Genomic DNA, 20399 nt, shown 5'->3' with positions numbered 1-20399 from the left:
TACTATAGGCTAACGAGACCACTGCAGAAAAGTCAGTCAACCTCTACGTGTAGTAATATTTCCATGCACAGTATAACCTATTTACTGAGTTTACTTAAAAGTTCAAGTCATTCAAGCATTCATAAACACAATATAATCATTTAATAAATGGCTTAAAACATACTATGATGTAGCTGTACGCAGATATAAGAACATTTTATATTATAATTTTATTTAGGTGTTACAGCCAGTATTTTCTACTTTGAATATAATTATTATTATTTTGATCATTTTAAGTGTTTTACTAAATTGTCATTTATTCACTGTTTATATAGCAGCCATTTACTGTAGTTTATGCTCATATACGGTTTGTGATATGTATAATTTTTTGGATATTATGGTATCTACAGGGAATTATAGCTGGGATAGTTAGCCAGGAATGTGGCATTTTTAAATTGCTAAAATCAGTTTTAAATGCTATTTTCTTTTTCTTTCCTTGGGAATTGGTTTTCATAACCACTTTTTATGTTTTTATGATATTACTGTGAACTTCATAAGTTTGTGATGCATGAAATAAAATAGATAAAATAAATAATTATCACAACTATGCTAATGTCAACAGCATAGATACATGATACAAATCATAGTAAATAGATAGTTTTTCATGGTAACTCTACAAAACTACTCATTCAGGAACATTTTAAAAACTGACTTGAGCCTGGATTGTGAATGTGACAATGACACACTTAATGTCTCTTGATTTACCTGCTGCATGCAGTTTTATTGGTATTTTAGTGTAGTTTCAACCTTAAATGGTTCCTAGGTAACAAGAACACAATAATGATGTCATGTATATAGAAAATTAAAGTCAGAATAATTAGCAGTTTCAGTTTGCTTTACATTTCTACAAGAAACATTCATTGTTTTGATTTTGGCGATACCTGTGGACAAAAGACACAGAGAAAAGAAGCTCTGAAGCAACAGAAACATTTATTTTACAACAGTGGATCATATACTTCATTTTCACACACATCTGCCTGACAGACGCAAACATCATCAGTCCATGCTATGAACAGAAAACCTCTAAGTCTCTATATGTACTGTGCCACTGCGTGTATATACAGCAGGTCTGTCATTTTGTCACGTCATTGTCAAAATAGTTCACATCTAAAATTCTATACATCCCCTCGACACGAAAGCTAATTGTTAATAGATTAATAAAAACATAAGAAAAATAAAATAAATAAAATAATGCTTCGATATCATCTGGTCGCTGTATTCACTTACATCAGTTGTTATGCATTTTGTCATTGTTTTAGACAGAAGTTTCTAGACTCCAGGTTTATGTATTTCAGGCGGCCCCGTGCATTCACTCAGACACTGTTGCATGTTTGGTCAATAGAGGAAAGATTACAAAAAAGGAAAGGAGGGATTTTAACAATGTGGCATTTCAGTGGACACATGACACGAAACACAAAACTAATCAAGAGAAATCTGATTTAAAAGGAGCATCTTCAAGTTTCATAAAAGCTCTGTAAAAAAGGTTCCTAAAACATCTTTTTAATCCTTGATTGGAGTCCAAACAAAAAATACAAACCTGACTTAAGCAGCCTGTTTTGAACTGTGTTTACCTTAGCTGACACAATAACTATTGTGTTAACTCTTATCTTTATTCTTTTGGCTTTAAACTCAGCTAATTAAGAACCTTTTTTACGATTATGAACCTGCAGATTCTCTGAAACCTAGGAAATTTGCGATTGGACGTTTGGAAGAGAATTATTTAGCTCATATTGCACCGTCTCATGATATGTATAAATACATAATGAACAAAGTGTTTGATTGAGGAATCGAAGGAAATATATTGAATAAATTAGCCTGGTTGGTTCAATCACAACCAAAATCCAACTGTTGACACAAACAACCACAAAGCTCCTGTATTTCCTACTTTAGCAGAGCTGGAGTGCTACTTGTGTGCGACAAATAAAGACAAGCTACAAAAGAAGAAAATGAGTGTTATTCTGGAAAATGATTCTCTACGTAATCAGTCGGCTTGTTGTAAACTGCTCTTCAGTTGCTATGAGGATCATTTAATCTACAAAACTGCTGACACATAAAACAAATAAGACTTTGGATATCAAAATCCTCCCTTCGTTAACGACATAAATAAGAAAAGAAAAACAATGAAAAGCAAATCTACAGAGACAAATAGGAGACAGAAGAAGTGTTCAACTCAAAAGAAATACAGTGACGTCAAATCTAAACATTCACTTTAAACGACATGTACAGCATTGTTACTTTCTCACAAAACAAATTGAAAACTATAAACACAAAAAGTGGGCTCAATCAGTGTATATATATGTCTGTTTGTCCGGATGACACCAAGACGTCACTAATGTACGGTATTGTACTTGGTAATGTCTCTATTAGCTTCAAAAGTCAATCCTTCGTGTACAGAAGAGGACGTGGATCAACGTTAAAACATGAAAGAAGGAAGAAGTGAGAAAGAGGAGGAAGAGGACCATGGCAAATCTACAATGGAGTAGCATTAATAACAAGTAACGTGACTCATTATTACTGCTACTACTGAGAAACTGAAGCAATATGATAACTTTTTCAAGATTTAATAGGAGTTAGTTATTACTAGAAGAGCTTTTCAGACTCCAGAGGGAGGAGAGAAACACACCCGTCACTGTCAACATTCAGCAGTACTATTTGTCCGCTGGCTGGTGTAGATTTCCAGGTATCTGTTTCAGTCAGGTGTTTCCTCAAGGAAGCAGTTTCTGTCTGGTTGAAAACTTGCTTAATCATGCAGTATAAATGTGCTGGACGACAGAGGAACTTAACCTGCTCAGGGTGTCTGCATGCCAGACTTGTATATAAACAAATTTAGGGATCTCTCTGGGATGTTAATTAGACCTTCTGACTTCAGACAAATGACTTCAGAATGGAGAGGCCCAAAAGCTGCTGAACCAGATCTAAGTGAGCAAACTGTTTCAATTGTGAGGGTACCCGATGCTAGGGTGAGCTGCCCTCTCCTCCACACCGAGCAGAAACACTTTGGTCTTACAATAAAGTTGTTCAATAGACTACAAGTGTCGCTGGAGTTTTGACCTCTTCGGACATTTAACACAGTCCTTTAAGCTCCTAACTGAAGACAGACGGGATCACTGTCCTACTTCCAGCCAGCCTCGGGCTGAGAGAGAAGCCTTAAGAGAGTTTCCTGACGAGCTAAAAGGAGACGGCTTGTTTCTCATGAAGAACAAAATCTAGATATTTTATAAACTTCTAGACATCAAGGGTAAAACACTTGTGTGACAAAAAACTCTTTCCTGGAACGTATTGCATAAATTTTCACTTGGCAAATATGTGAGTCAATTCCTTGTAGCGTCGACAGCACATATGAGTCGGATATAGTCCAAAACAGACAGATTCTGTTTCTACTACAAGCTCTTCCTATTTTTCAGTTTGTACATCCTCGACTCCTTTGCTCGCCTCCTCTCCCTGTCCCTCCCACCTCAGATGCGAGCAAAAGGAAGACACAAGGAGAGAGGAGACAAGGAGACAGGCATTTAACAAAATGAGACATCCGTGCTTCGGAGCCGTCATTTTAAAGCAACGTCAATTAATTATGACATGTGGCATAGCTGTGTGTCTTTTATACGTCACAGGTGGCGAAAACACTTCCGCAAAGGACACACCTGTGCATCCAGGGAGATTGATTTCAGGGTTACGGGCAGGAGGACGGAGGACAGAGGAGACGAGGAGGCACAAAATAGAAAACTGAGAAGAGGTTTGTGTGTCTGTGTACAAAGTTTGTCACGCGTACAGTTTGCATCATAACCTTTGGGCTGCATGCGGACAGTCCGTGGTTAGCCCCAGCTGATATGGACAGATGACGAAATGCACGTCATGCAGTCTGCATGTGTAGGTCGCCGACGCTTTGGCATTGCTCAGAGCCCAACACACAAAATAGACTTAAAGCATTTAATTACTCATTGGGTTGTTTGACTCCTGTGGAGAGAGTTAAAACTAAAAACAAAACGCCTCCTGTGTAGACACGACGTCTTTGACACAATATCTTTGCCCCCAAAAAAACATTATTGTGAAACGTCATAGCCTATTTGAAGTGCTTAATATATCTCGCCGGATTCATCTTAAACCGGTGAATTACCTAAAATTTTGTGTTAAAACAATCGTTTTTATATATTTTTTTAGTTTTGTGTTGATTTTTCCTCCTCCTCTCCTCACTTCACATTAATTACAAAATTAACGTGAATGAAAGGTAAACGTTTGTGCTGACTGTGAGAGATGGTCTCTATTATTTGCTGGTGTGTGTGTGTGTGGGTTATTGGTTGATACTATAACTGTGGTTAACTGCCAGGTGTGAGCTGTATGTGTGAGTGTGTGTGTGTGTCTAGTATGCGTCGGTCCTGTAGCTTTGGCGGGCATCAGAGGTGAGCTGGGTGGTTTCTGTGGCTGAGGATGGCTGCATCACAATGGGCTCACCGCCATCTGGGGAGGACGGACACACACACACACACGCACGCGCACACGCACGCACGCGCACGCGCACGCACACACACGCACACACACACACACACACAGTAAGTTTCTTTTATACTTTGATGTTTACTTTGTTGAATCATAGAGGGTTGGACCTAATATTGATTATGATGAAGTGTTGCATATGTCATTGTGTAACTATCATGTAAATATACATGATATATATATACACAAGATATACATGAAGGGTAAGTATCGTCTTTTCTTTCAGTATCTGCCCTCACCTCTCTCGTCAGCGGTCATCTGGGCCTCCAGGTCCTCGGGGGAGACGTAGAACTCGGGCTCCTGGTCCATGGGCGGCCGAGGTTTACATTTACCGCAGCAACAGTTACAGCAGCAACACAGGCAACAGCAGCAATAACAGCCAGTGGACAGGCAGCAGAAGACGAACAAGGCCTGTGGGATGAAGAGGAGAGAGACAGAGTTAAACGACTGACCTGATGAAGGACATCGGCAGAGCAGAGGATAGCATGGAGACATGGCAAACAATTAACACTGACACTACATTGTCAGGAGTTCATACAAGCAAACATTTAGTAGTGACAAGAGATGGCAAGTTAAATATACCAGTACTTGGAAGGCCAACATCACTCTGAGTTCACTTAAAGTTGATTATAAAGAATAAATGCATGCTTTGGCCTCTGTCCTACCTTCGCCCACCAGCTGGACAGAACAAAGTAGGTGTTGACGTTCTCCTCTCCGAACTGCTCTGCGACGTAGAGCCCCAGAGAACCGTATTTGTCGTAGATGTTCTTCTTAGTGCCATCGCTGAGGATTGAGTGGGCGTTGTTGATTTCCTTGAACTTTTCAGCCGCGTCCGGGTTGTCCGGGTTCTTGTCTGGGTGAAACTTCAATGCTAGTTTCCTGTAAAAAAAAGAAAAGAAAAAAGAAAAGGTAAGGTTGGCAAGGTTTTCTCTGTTATGCTGGTCTTTTATCAGACATTCATGAAAAACGACTAAAAGAGCATCTTAGATACTTCTTCTTACCGTGGTGTTACCGAGAGAAATATTACTTCATTAACGGGGTTGGAATTGAAACAGGAACATCGGTTTCCAGTCACAGAAACAAGATGACTGTTGCAGTAAGAACGCTGCTCACCCATTCACAGGACGCCGCTGTCTCTCTCTCTTCTACCACTCGCCTTTAACTTGATTTTTTTTATGTTATCAAACTAATAGAAATGCTCTCACCACATTCAAAATTCACTAGGGAAAGTTCCTGTTGTAGAAAAAATTACATCAACATTTTACATCTTTAAAACCTTTTGAAAACTCACCATTTAAATATGGTCATTCATATTGCTTCATTCAAAAGCTGAATGAAGCAATATGGAGCAAAGAACTACTTAAATGAACTCCTAATTTAAGCAGAGTCAGAGGCCTCTGACTCCCTCTAGTGGTGCTACATTAAAACAATCACTATCAAAGCTGGACTATGGGGCTGTTGTATTACATTCCTGTAGTAAATTATGGTGCGGGTATTAACACATACCTGTAACATTTCTTGATGTCGTCTGTCGTTGCTGTCTTATCGACTCCCAGCACGGCGTACAGCGAATCTCCTGATGTGGAGAGAGATCTCTGCCTCTGCTGCTCCATGGCCTCTCTCTCTCTCTCTCTCTCTCTCTCTCTCTCTCTCTCTCTCTCTCTCTCTCTCTCTCTCTCTCTCTCTCTCTCTCTCTCTCTCTCTCTCTCTCTCTCTCTCTCTCTCTCTCTCTCTCTCTCTCTCTCTCTCTCTCTCTCTCTCTCTCTCAGCCTCTCACCTGTCAGGTAGGAAGAAAAACAAGAGAAGAGGACAAAACAAGTCGGTAAACTAAAAGGTTTAAATCACAACAAGTTGCTTTGGTACATTTTTAAAGAGGATGTCATGTTTCATGAGCTCATGGAGCAAATGTAGAAACGACACCAGAACACAAGAATTTAGCAGGACGTAATGAACGAAAGCAAATATAATCACTCATTCCTCTTTTCATACTGATTTGTTAAGCTGCATGTTCATGGTCAGCTGCTTTGTTAACATGGTGTTGAGGGAGTTAAAGGTGTGTTGTGTAGAGGAAGAGAAAGGAATAAATGAGATAAACCAGGGTAACCTAAGTCCATGTCACGCAGCCAGGCAGGCAGGTGTGTAAGGCAGCGAGTTTTATAATCTGTGTCCTGAAAGAACCTCTTCTTTCCAGTAAGTCAACTGTTCAGGAGCTTCAGTAAACAAGAGGCGGTGGCTCTAGCAGAAAGACTGTAGTAAAGAAGCAGAAGTATGTGAGAGATATGTCAGCTGACAGGTAAAGTAGCAGCTGCTGTCAACATGAATACTACGTGACACAACAGCCCTTATCTTAAGTCCCTTTCACACATGGGGGTCATGTGTGAACAGGAGCACGGATCGATATTCTGGGAAATCTGAAACGCCAATTTCAAGACCTCCTAACATTTCAGGGAAAATGGCAGTAGTGCTGTGTTGTGAATGAAAGCAGTACCATTGCAGAGACCGTAAAGGGTTACGTCCGTCTGACAAAAGACGCATTCATATGTAATATACACATTACAAAAACATTGGCACCGGACAAAAACAGCTCCTTGGCCGCTACGTTCCTAAAAATAATAAAAGACGTCTTCCACAGACATAAATCCGGCCTTGCATCTTCTTCTTCTGTGAGTAATCAAGATACTATGCAGTTATACGTCTGCTTAATAACTAAAATCTAAATTCTTTGTGTTTTATCTGATACTTAACTAATATGCTTAAGATTACAATTCTGCATATCCTCCCTCAATTCCTGGTATACTAAATTCCAGTAGTGAGACATAATTTGAACATGCATGTGAACCCACAACTTTATCTCAAAGCAGTCATAGGTGGGCCCAGTCGGTTGGTCCGCGACAAAATTATCAATACAAAAAGTCTGCTGTGCAAAAAAGGTTGAGAAATCCTGATATAAGTGACTGTGTCTACAGCATTAAAGTGGAAGTGGTGATTATTACCATGCAGGTGAACTATCTAAACCTACATCTTCATTTACATTGCACAACAGCTGATTACTTGCAAAATTACACATGCAACACTTAACAAGATAACAAGGTTCAACGTTAATGCTCTTTCCCCTTTGCCTCTGTAAAATTGTTGTTTATTGTCGGCAACAAATAAAGACTTAAGTTAATCGTCCTGTTTAATCTTTTTTTAAGTTACCAATCAAGGGTTTTGCAATTTGCACAACCTCTAATACCACCCAATGAACCTCGTGTTTCTAGGAAATGCTCTATTACAGCTCGCTTCAGCTCATTAACTTTGTCTTTACTAAAGGTGTCGAAATTTCTCAATTCTAAGATGCATTGTGATGCATGAGTGAACGACTGTGTCAGAAAATGACAGAAAATAATTGGGAGGTTTTTTTGAGTCAACAGAGATAAGAAGGAAGTGAGATGTCTCACTCCTTAGCTACTCCCATCATCAACTCTTGAAGAATAAATGATGAGTTTAATGTGTTTAACACCTGCATTTCTGCACAGTTGAAGATGAAGATGAGGTGTTAGTTTGGTGGTGGCTGCATAAGATTGTTTCTGACTTGTGTGATCCAAACATTTCCAATAATTCCGGTGAGTTGGACTACAAAAGACAATATTTAATGAGAAAAATGCACAACATGTTTTTATCTAACAATACATTCAGCTTAAATTTATATTTGTTGGCATTTAGCCTTTCAAAAATCCCGACATTTTCACTGCAGTGAAAAATATGTTTGCTCAGTCTAGCAGCAATCGAACAGCACCAGACATTACATTTATATCACTACAGTAGAATACAGCAGATCTACGGTGGAAAATAGCCACCGGCAATTTTCTTGTCCAAGCTACTGTAGCTGTTGTGTTGAAATATTGGTGATTTAGGAGTTAATGCTTATGTTATGCAATATTATCATTCATGCTAAATCATTTGGTAAAAGCCTGATGCAATGCAGGTAAATAGTTGGAGAGTAGAAGGAGATCAGCTGCAGGCCAGACAATGAAAAACAACAGTTAATCCACCCACTGTGGGTCTACTGTTGGTCCACTGTGGGTCTACTGTTGGTCCACTGTGGGTCCACTGTGGGTCTACTGTGGGTCTACTGTGGGTCCACAGGGCTTATGTACAGCAGGCTTCATGATCAGCTAATTCAACCAGACCACAAAAAAACAAAATACACCCATCGACAACAAAGTGAATAAGTTGCTTTACAAAGGCAAATAAACCAACTTCAAGCAGGAGGAGAGGTGATTATGAGCCAGGCAAATATTTACACACATATAAACTACAAATACTTATTTGTAAATGTGTTATTTATGTACAAAAGGTGCTACAACAAGGGGTTTGAAGTCCTAAAGGAAATCCATTTGCTGCCCTTTGAACTGGGCAGTAACAGTAACCCTGTGGTTGTTACAACGCTGTCAGACAGCAGGTGTGTGAGGGGGAACAGGCTTGGAGACCACAGCAAGCCTTCAGCTACACACAGTCACTTGGATGAGTATGCTAGACTTAAATTAACAGGAAAATACGCTGCATGCCTGTCGTCACCACACCTTATTGGTTGGTTCTTTGGCAATACTATATATAATTGATAACTGGAATAGAATTTAATTATGTTTAAAATAAAACTATAACGTATTTCTTGAGCAGAACAGCAAAGTATGGATGTACCAAATTTCAATATATATATATATATATATATATATATATATATATATATTTTTTTTTTTTTTTTTTACATACAAAGCTTTTTCAAATCAAGCTTTGGATGTTGTCATATTTTATGACGTCATCATTTTTTGTTATTGGTTATATCAATTTAATGTATGGTGTGTTAGATTGACCATGCCTCCCTTTTTGTGAGGTAAGTGGAAGAGAAAATGTTGTTTTTGACCGCAGTGAAAATGTTGTTTTGAAAGGCTAAATGCCAAAAAATATGATATGAAGCAAAATATTTTGCGAGATAAAATATGTTGTAAATCAAAATAATTGCACCTATCCTTTTTCGATAAATACTGACTTTTGGACTTGACTTGAGTTATTGGAAATTGTTGAATCGCACAAGTCGGAAACCATCCCAAGCAGCCACCACTGGACAGCAATGTCAACATATATAAACTCAATAATATCTTAGGAGGGGCGGCTGCTGAGCTTACAAGAATTTGCCAAATTTTAAAATGTGGCAAACTAAGCTCAACAGTTAGACTACAGACAGACAGCTTTTGTTTTAGCTCTGTTGTAAGAATTTACCATTATCCGAGCTAGCACACTGTCTGTGTAAAACATAGCTCTTTAATAATAAAAGGCCCGGTGCCTGTTTAATAAACCAGTTTCCATACACATTGAGCAGCACATTGAGCGGGACATTTTCAGTTCTCTTTGATGGGCAAACTAATTTATTTGCCAATACTGATATAACTGTGATAAGCTTAAATTGACCAATGATGTTTTTTGTGAGTGTCTGACTTAATCTGCTTGTAACTGGCTGCAATGTAATAAAAAAGGCAGTATAAAGTTTAAAAGAAACGTAAACGCATCCTTTTTGAAAATTGTTTGAAATAAAATGAGACACCAGGCTACCAAACAATTTCAAAGTTCTCATTTGTGTGTCAGCCGTTAGTCTCTGTAAAGGCTTATAAGGCACCAGATGGCAGCTGTGGCACTCCCCTGACAGTCGATTTAACACCTCCCTAAATCCCGCCCACTGCTGTGCCTCTGATTAACCAGTCACAACACAGATTCACCACCGACCTGACCGGAATTAACCAATGAGTGCGTTTCATCCATACTCCAGGGATTATCAACACACTGAAAGACTGTGCTAGCTTGTGTGTGTGTGTGTGTGGTTAATAATCACACCCAACCATCATATTGAGCCTGAACCAAAGACTATGTCTACTTTAGCCGGCATGCCAATGACATTTTGTCATGTAAATAAAAAAGTCCATTCACAGGACCAAACAGACTGGGAAGCTTTAACACATGGTGTAATGAGGGAGACAGCATATGGCCTGTGTCTTAGAGTGTGAACGTGTGCAAGTGGGAGACTGAAATCATGTGTTATTTCACAACCAAGTCTTTTTTACTGGATTTCATTCATTGAAGGATTTTCAGCGGGCATGTGACGCTTATAAATGCATAGAAATACTGCTTAAAATGTAATCTGATAATCAGGTTGTTTTCCTTTGATCTGAACTAGATCAACTTAGTTATTATTTATTTTATGTATGATCTCACCATCCAACTGCAGTAAAAATTAACATATATCACAATGCTTTATGCTGCAATATTAATAAATTTCATAGTACAGTATATTTTATATTATTTCTTTTGTCATATAATAAATCACCATTACCGTACAACAGTCTTGCAGCCATTACCCATAATATTTTCCTATTACACTTGCAGTGGAATACATTTTTTAGGCTGCATCTGTGCCAATAAAGCGATTTATTTTGTTTGCTTCTTGTTGTCGGGGTCACAACTCATCCTTTACATGTCAAACGGCACCAAATAAAAACATATTTTGCAGCTCCCACACATAAATCAAAACCTCCTTGTTCCTGCATAATCCAGCTACACATTCATAACATGCAAAGTTAAATGCTTTGTAAAACTCTGAATAGCTGCCAAAGATGGTGCTTCTTTTTGCTGTGTGCTGGATCAATAACACTAAACACTATGTGAGACAGTCAGTGTGTTAATAAATCTTGGCTTCACAGCTGTATGCGACATTAATCCTCTCACAACATCAGGAACTTATAAGCAGATGAAAGACCGTAATAAAAGCAAGTGAAATAGAAAGATGGGGCCAAAAGCACTGGTGCAACAAATCATGTGCTTGTATTCACCGACTGCAGGCTTTGTGTACCGAGTGGAGAATTGAGCAATGCGGTTTGAAGATTTTTTAGAAAAGACTGCTGCGAAAAAAGATAGCACAGTTTGTTCTGTGTAGAGAGCTTTCCCACATGCTGAAACGCAGCAGAAGAGATCAATGGTCCGTCTCAATAAACCAAGGAGTTTTATTTTAGGCCTATATGTTGGCATAAACTACAGTATATTTATCAGCAACTTTCACATCCTGTGTTTGGAGAATATGGTAGCTACATTACAGTCTGTGTGAAGCTGGAATTACAATCTATGGTTTTATTTATGCACTTATTTAGCTGTTTTTCTACTTTACCCTTTTGTTGTGTGTGCAAGACAAATAAAGGAAAAATAGAGCACGGTTTCCGTCAGCTTGCATCAAAAGCTCGTGGCTTCACTCAGACACCAAGAGCCAGACAACGGAAAGAGTCTCATCTGTGTGGTTCATGTCATGAGTCCTATGTGTGAAGCAAACATCACAACCTCGTCATCCTTCCTGTCATGAGTTGTTCTCAAAATTATAAGGTTAAAAATTAGGATGCATGAAATTCCCTAAATTGAATAAATAAGCCACATTTAGATTTACACAATAATGTCCCGGCTGCAACAGTAACACAACATAATGCAGTTTGTAGTCCTATTTTGCTATATCAGAAAATACACAAAAATAACCCCAATCTATATTATATGGTGGAGGGTAGATGATGAGTTTACAAGTCTCACAGCCTGAGGAAAGAAGCTCCTCTGAAGACTGGTGGTAAGACAGCTGAGACTAGCAGGGTGAAAAGGCTGGGGTGGGTATTGTCCTTTAATATAATTTGGCACCTCTTGTCCCTAGTATCACTGAAGCTCGGTAGATAGGTACCAATGATGTTTTAGGAGATTTTAATCACCAGATAAGGAGCCCTCCTGTCTAAACCGACTAAGACAGTGGAAAGTATACGACTACTTCACTTGATGTCTTGAGGTTATGATTGTTTTCTGTATCATATAGTAAATTAAATACCTTTGAGTTTTGAACTGTTGATCAAAACAAGACAATCTGACATCTCATGGACACAACAATGAATCCATTAATCGAGAAAAAGAATCTGAGAATGAATCGATAATGAAAATAATGGTTAGTTGCAGCGCTATTATAATAGTAAAATAAAAACAACAACACAGAGACAAACAGACCGGCAGGCAGTGATCGTAAGAGTGCAGCTTATTCATTGAGATCAGGTTACAAACACACACACACACACACACACACACACACACACACACACACACACACACGGCGAAAATCAATAGATGGTAATGAAACCTCAACGCTACGACTGACACAGTAAACACAGCTGCCACACACATGCACACAGGACAGGAAACTAACCACTGATGCATTGTACGGGAAACTAAAAAGGATTTAAAAACTCTTTTTTTTGGTTCCGTTTGGTTCCCTGCCCATGTGAGAACAATGATAATTCAAATACATGTCCACTTCGCAGCTAGAAAAATATCTGAGCCACTCAGAGCTTTATATGAGACACAGGAATGTCTTCTTCCTGTGCCAGAGCCAAGAAGTGGCGACGGAAGAATTGTCCCAAAAATGATAACAAGTGTGAATAGAGATTAAAAGCAGCTGAACGGGTTGTCATATGTCAGCTCAGAGAAAACAACAATAACTGCTGGTTGACTGAAGATTATGTTGACAAGACAAATATGTATGCGTGGAATCTCCACCCTCTTCCAACTGTGTTGTGGTTTGTTAGGAGTAGAAACATACCACATGATGACAGGGACTAAGCCCAAAATACAGAGCGTTGTGTATAATTTGGCTTTGATTTGTCTATGAAGATAAGGACATATCCATATGTACTGTTAAAGGCACCTGCTGTTTAGTAATCAACTGACAAAGCCTCTTTGTTCAGTCACAAAAAAATCTTCAAAGCAAACTGCAAATGAAATTACCTTTGACTTGCTACTTATTAGGAGAACAATGATAGCCAGCGCTCATCCACCCCTTTGATACAATACAATAGATATATTCATACAAATGTACAGACATATAGACATCACTCCACAGACTGCTTTCCCATCAGTCTCTACGTCTTGGCCCCGGCATGCTGTGATGCAAAGAGGGCCAATCCAATTCATTAGCTAATGTCCAATCGGTTGTCTGTCAGCATTTGTGCTTGAGCTTTCTCAATGAGTAAACAGTAAAGTAATGACTCTGCTAAGGTACACTGTGTAGGCACATACACTTTGTATAGAGCGTTCCAACAGAATTGAATTGCGAGGCATCAGCTTCGGTCCATGTGAACTGCCTATCAGCTGAAGTCATCCACATACACTGCAATCAAGGAAGGTGTACGTTTATTCCTTGACTGCAACAAGGAATAGATAAAAGAAGGTTGTGACGTCAACAGAACTCACATTGGTGCCAAGCCGGTAGTATTCTACACACATTTGATTGTAATAGAGCATTTATTAAACGGATTATGATACTTGCATATATTCAGGAGGGCTTATGTTAGCCAGCTCTCTATTATTGACTAAATCATTACATTTTATAATATTATGCCCCTATAAATCTGGTTAGAGTTAGTATTTACACTTTGTTTAGCTGTTAACCAGCAATATTTCTATTGAGACAACCTACATTAATTGGAGATAAAACCATTATTGTTAGTAAGAAATAATCCTTGTGACGGTGACATTTTACAGCCTCTCCTCATCGTTATCATGACTTATGTGTATGGTAGCTAACAATATGGGATAGATGACTAGTATAAATGTAAATCACTGAGGCAAACTGCAAGGAAACTTCTGTTGTTGTTGACTAAATAAGTGAAGTGAAATAAGTTTCATATTAGTATGCAGAAGTCTGAATAGAAAGGAGGTCAGGGTGGTGGACGGGATGAAAAACACAAGGCTTTACCCCATGAGACTGCTGTCTGAGTCCTGTGTGAACAAAGTACTTCTGTAGCCGAAACATAACCAGGTAGTAGTTTTGTTGTTGGACTTGCCATGCCTGCCTCATATAACTTCAATAGAACTGGCACCAAAATTAGAATGCTGTCAAGGTTACGTAATGAACATTCCTTCTTTAATAGGTTCCTTGCACTGCAACAGAAAATAAACTGGGATACATTTGGAATATCTACATCAACCAATGTGAAATATTAGACCATTTTTTTCCAATCTGTTGTAGCAAAGCATTGACTCTTCACTAAGTCCTGCAACACAACACAGACTGGTCAATCATAGCGTAGGGTCTGACAACTATCCGGCTCTGCTCCATAGACTCTCATGCTATCGTTTCAGATTTTCTTCATTTTCAGGCTGGTTTTGTGGATTTCGAGCTGTCACGGTTAAACGTTGTGTGATAGTGATGCTCGTTACCCAGAGAGGTTGGAAGGAGATATACTTTTCTAAAATGTTTTTACGTAAAAACCTGTGGAGCTAACATAAGTATGTTAGCAGATCATTAACTAGCGTTGCATAGTGGTAAACTGAAGGTATACTGAATACACATGATGCTTTTGTTTTTTAATAATTATAACAGTGAATGAAGTGTTGTTCCTTGCCTTTTGTTATGTGGTGGTCCACTTTTACACTGTGATCTGTAGGCTTTAACTTCTATCTTTATCTTTTTAACCTGTTTTCGTTGCTGAATCAGTTTAACATCCTGGATTCTGAATCCGTAAAACACATATTGTAGACCTTTCTGTCCGCTTCTCTAAGGAGCGTAGTTAGTGACACTGTGGGCTCCTGGAGTAGAGTCACCACTCAATGTGACGGTGTTCATTTTATAATTAATTTGTAGCTGTAAAAGAAGTAATCTGTAAATGTTTGGCACATGTTGTTGATAAAGCAATTAGATGATTAACTGATTACATTATAAAGATATATATTATATACAGCATGTTAATATTGTTGATGTATTACAGTACTAATGTTTTGCCATTTCCTGTTGCTCTGGTTTTAAAACATCTCACCAACATTACATTTGAAATTTGAAAAGTAATTTTGATAAATGTGCATTGTCCAACATACCTACAGAAATTTTATTAAAAAAAAGACAGAAAATGAATTGCCAACAGGGTTTTCTCTGTTGATATTAGATATTAGAAAAGTGCTATATAAAACAAAAGTATTATTATTATTATTATATTATAGTGCATAATAAAAGCTCAGCTCAGGTGTAACTGTGAAACCAAGACTTCTAAAAATAATGTTCCATAAAGTCCCAAGAAGGATTGTGTTTTAACATAATTAACACGTTTGCTGTGAAACTCTCACATTCCAGTTCTATTTTTCACACTATTCAGGAAGTTAGTACTTTATAGAGGAACACCCATGATCCACCAGAGCAAATCTGATGTTGAATCCCAGTCAAAGTTAAGAGAGCAATGACAGAGGTGGACGGTGGAGACGGATGTGTCAGGGACACAGCGATGGAGTGACTGACAGAGAGAAGGGTTTGGTTCAGGGTGAGAAAGAGACAAAATTGTGAAATCGCAAGAAAATGAAAGTGAATGTGAATATTTGACAGCCTCATGTGACTTGTGATCACAGGACTGTTACACCATCCTGTCTAGGACACAGTCATCATGACAAGACTCATGACCTGAGACCTTCAGCAGCCACCGTCTCCCTTTTAATACACCTGTGAAAGTTTAAACTACAGGGGGGAGATTTACTATTTTGAATATTTACTTTTTCTGATTACATTACAGTCAGTTTCTTGTGTCTCTTCATGCAGTGTGAGGTTAATTAAAAGCGAGATTGGCCTTGTTTAGCTCAACGGGTCCGTGGGATCAAGTAGAAGGAAACCAACGATGAATGGCTGGTCAAACTAAACTATAGTATACATGTAGGGATGGGACGATTGTGATAAAAAACATGACAAGTTGTGGTGAATTCCTATTGTTGTAAGTGACTTGAAAACGGTGTTTAGATCGATATCATTTAAATAAGTGAAAAATAGAGCTTAATTTAAAAATAAGGTATTTACTCACTTAATTTATGTCATAGAACAAAACATTAAAATCTCCTGAGGTTGTGTTTACAACAGACCTTATTTCAGGCATCTAACTAAAAACACAGTTAAAGACGAGGGAAACGAAAGTGCAAAATGCTAACTCATTTCCATTTTTTAAGACTCATTGCAGCAGCAGTAAGTGATGTTAAAGCAGGCATTTTACATTTGAACAGTATGAAATGCTGCTTAAAAACAACAACTGAAAGATAACAGCAAGGGAGCATTTCACTGTATAATAAAATTATTAACTGGGCTGGTCTCTCATTAATTGCATAAAAAAATGATAATGAATGAATAGTGAATCAAGTAGTTCTGTAAAGCTCGGTTCATGCAGTAGCTCATCGAATACTCTTTTGTATCAAATGTCAGAGACTGAATACGAACCCTGTCAGCCTTCTATGTGGGGATACAAATATCACCAAAGTAGGAATCCCAGCTGGGGGATAATTTTAGGTTTTCAAGGGTCACAGCAGTGACACTCTGACAAGAAACTGTCACACTGCACCACACAGCCAATCCAAGTTACTCGACTTAAGAAATAGCACAATAAGTTAGGTAAATCCTATGGAACAGAAACAAGTTTCTATTTTGTAAAATGTACCCATTGTTGGGGTGATGTAAGCAAAAAGCTTCTTAAATGTGAGGCTGGAGATGTCACTATGGGCCCTGGGAAAGTGTGATGTGGCTCAGGAGCTAGATAGGTTCATCCACTAATCGAATTATTGGCGGTTCGATCCCCGGATTTTCCAGTCTCCATGTTGGAATGTCCCTGTAAGACACCGAAAGCTGTGCCATTGGTGCCTGATGTCAGACAGAATGTCAACTTGTTAAACACCGACACGTCTTCATTTTGATATTACCTCCACTCTAATCTAATCTAATTTTCATGGGGGATTAGATTTTTGCTAACCAATCACTTGAGACTAACACATCTACAGGGGTTCAAATCCCATGACAACATTCTTTGAGCTAGCGTTTTAAGAGCGCAGCAGAACGAGTTAAAAAGAGAACGTCTGTAATGGTTTCCTTTGTTGTTATTATTACTCCTCTGTTCTGGAACACAGCTGACAACGCTCGTCAGTGGCTTGCAAATGGCCTGAGTCCTGGCCCTTAGCACTGATTGGCTAATCATCTATCCCCCAACTGCACTTATTGGTCATTTACTATTTAATCGGAAAAATGCTGTTTTTTTGTCACTATTCCAGACAAATCAGTTGACTCAAACTCAGTGGAGTGGGCTGATTCAAAGGGCTAGACCCGGGCAAGTGCTAATGGTCTGTATGCGTGAATGAACATTAGTTTAGATCCTGATGAGCATGTGGCACCTTGCATGGCCGCACCTGCTATCAGTGTATGCATGTGTGTGTGAATGTTTACATGAAGTGTATATCGCTTTGAGTGGTCGAAGACTGGAGTGTTGCCATATAAATGCAAGTTAACTTACCCTTTTACACTATTAACACATATAAACTAATTAACCAATCAATTGAAAAGAATAAACAGCAGATCAATCGATAACTAAAATAATTGTTAGCGGCAAATTACCAGTGAACTGATCCAAATTTTGGTTCTCCTGCTCTGACCTACTGCTAGTTTGTTATCTAGGTGTAACTTTGTTTGACTTTTTTTATGAGTCACTGATGATCAATTGTGGCGGAGCTGATGCTGATGTAATCATTCACCATCATGCCTTAACCTCAACCCTTACACAGACCAGCTGACTCAGAAAAATAATATGATGCGGTAAAATGTTGGACATGCACAGGAAAAAAACCCTGACTCAGATATGAAATGTTTAAGAGACAATGGAGCCACTTTGATGCTATTTATACATACTTTAAGCACTTAATGAATGAAACAATCAAGCATATGAACAGGTTATAACTAGTCCCTCCTCTGAATTCAGAGTAGCCCCAGGCTGAACTACAATGGCTGATTACATACTTTCTTCTTGTGTGGCTGGAAATGCACTGACCCCAATAATGTCATTCTCTAAAATGGCTAACAGTATCTGGACAAGGATAACCATTGTGAGATTGTATACTCGGGCATTCGAGGGTAAATCGAGTAAATACAAGGACAAACAGGTTGTTTTCAGGAATAACATGGGAAGTATATTGATATTATACAAATATTGTGGTATGAGACTCGATATTGTCTTAGATTTTTGTTATTGTAACATCATAAAAGTGTCTTTTCCTGGTTTAAAGGCTGCATTGCAGTAAAATGAGCAAATCAAGCTGTTCTATTATTTTCCTTAACCCACTTAGTCATTATATACACTTTAGTGATTAATTCCATTGCGTAAATATTTTGTGAAAGTACCAATAGGGAACCATACAATATCAAGACATCCCCTAGACCAGTATCATTTTGCCAGGACAACCTAAAGTATCAGTACTTCAATAAGTTATGCAACTGATGCTAAGTGCTGAGCATTCATCGTGAATCTTCAGTAGTGTTAACTATTGTGTGAGACTACAGAGATTCATACAAGATTTTTATCACCAAAAGCTATCTTAATTACAGTGCTGTTCATAGTATCTGAAAATCGACAAATTGCTTTTTAGTAGCTCAATGACTGTACTATATCAGTACTCTTATCCTGATTTAGACTCCATGCTAATGCCTGTGGTTTTGTTTTTACATCCTACTTTTATCCTCCTGCTGTTTGACAGTTATATTAAGTGACACGCTCCAGGAAGAAAACATCAAAAAATAAAAAGGCCAATCCACAAGCAGTCATATGCGGGAAGTAACATTGCACAGATATAACTAGCACAGCAACACCACCATAATGGACTGTTCCACTAAAATCTGCCAAAAATACAACAAAGTAACTTAAAATTCAAAATGGAGACAAATGCTATTTATTTTGATCATTTCTCACAAAAACGAATAACAGACTTTAAGTGTAAGTCCTCAGAATCACAGTTGGAAGAGAAAATGTGGATACATTGATGTAATGGCTGCTACAAAAACAAACATATCACCTTAACTTATACTGCAGGACCTGGTTGCTGTATAATTAACAATATTACAGTTAATGACAGAACCAAAGTGGCTTTATAAGTCTTCATGATCACATTTGTACATATTTTGACATAAACATACATGCTGCGTGCTTTCCCACACACCCACGCAGTGAGACAGTTTTTGAGACCACCTGCCACTCCACATACACATAACGAAGACAACGAGAAAGACTGCAGCTCTACTCCAGCTATTTCAGCAATAAGTACTGTCCCGTTAAGAACAAAACAATGGAAGTAATTTAGACTACTGAACTATACATTCTATAATGGCTTGGCTATTTTTGTTGACATGCACCTGTCTCTCCGACACTACCAAAGACAGGTCACAAACACATTAGCCCCTCACTTGGCAACAGACTACAAATCCGGGTTGATCCTCAAGACTGACTAACGTTAAATGTGTCACAATAATCGATATAAATCGATCAGAATCCAACCAACGTCTGCCTGCCCTCACACACTGTAACGTATGCAACGGCTCTCGGTTAGTGAATGTGAACCGAACTAGAAAATAACGGTCGGCTCGTGGTTAAAGCGGATAATCTCCAGGCATCAAAAGAACACTCACAGCATCCATGTTGGTTAGCCTAGCATAAACTGGGCGATACGCCTGGTTTGAATAACCCAGCTAGCACTTAACGCTAGCTCGCTAACTAATCCAAGGGCAGCAAAACTGACTTGTGTTAGCCCGCTTGGCTAACTGTGTGCGTTTCTTACCTTGTTTCAGAGTGGCTTCTGTTTATCTTTAAATTAAGCGTAACGTTAACTCTATTTTTTATAATACTCGCATCCCAGTTCTGCTTTGCTTTCCGCCGCTAAACCATTCAAATCGCCGGTAGTACAGGCACAGAGCTAACGGCTACACTAGGAAGGAAGGAACTGTCAATCCTGGCTGAGCGGAGCGGTTCACGCGCTGAAACCCCGCCCTC

General features: G+C 38.6%; 1 protein-coding gene across 1 annotated transcript; it reads right to left on the bottom strand.

Annotated features, from left to right (window-relative positions):
* Positions 1 to 950: 950 nt before the first annotated feature.
* LOC137889037 (dnaJ homolog subfamily C member 5-like) lies at positions 951 to 20384 on the bottom strand. The gene is made up of 5 exons (XM_068732617.1): positions 20188 to 20384; positions 6034 to 6304; positions 5193 to 5406; positions 4767 to 4938; positions 951 to 4491 (listed from the first exon to the last, which is right to left on the bottom strand). The coding sequence occupies exons 2-5, from the start codon at positions 6138 to 6140 to the stop codon at positions 4394 to 4396; spliced, it is 591 nt and encodes a 196-aa protein (XP_068588718.1). The 5' UTR covers positions 6141 to 6304; positions 20188 to 20384; the 3' UTR covers positions 951 to 4393.
* Between the last annotated feature and the right edge of the window lie 15 nt (positions 20385 to 20399).

The sequence above is a fragment of the Cebidichthys violaceus genome, unplaced genomic scaffold (assembly GCF_023349555.1).
Source record: "Cebidichthys violaceus isolate CVI_PGR_0920_01 unplaced genomic scaffold, fCebVio1.0.p SCAF_6, whole genome shotgun sequence".
NCBI lineage: Eukaryota > Metazoa > Chordata > Actinopteri > Perciformes > Stichaeidae > Cebidichthys > Cebidichthys violaceus.
Note: the sequence above shows the minus strand (reverse complement) of the source record. Positions and strands in the feature narration are given on the sequence as shown.

Bases quoted from the DNA above. Each gene is read 5' to 3' on its own strand.
- LOC137889037 (XM_068732617.1), bottom strand. From the start codon at position 6,140: ATGGAGCAGCAGAGGCAGAGATCTCTCTCCACATCAGGAGATTCGCTG. The intron at 4,939-5,192 runs GTAGGACAGAGG...TTCATCCCACAG, and splicing joins TGTCCAGCTGGTGGGCGAAG to GCCTTGTTCGTCTTCTGCTG. The intron at 4,492-4,766 runs GTGAGGGCAGAT...CGTCCTCCCCAG, and splicing joins GATGACCGCTGACGAGAGAG to ATGGCGGTGAGCCCATTGTG.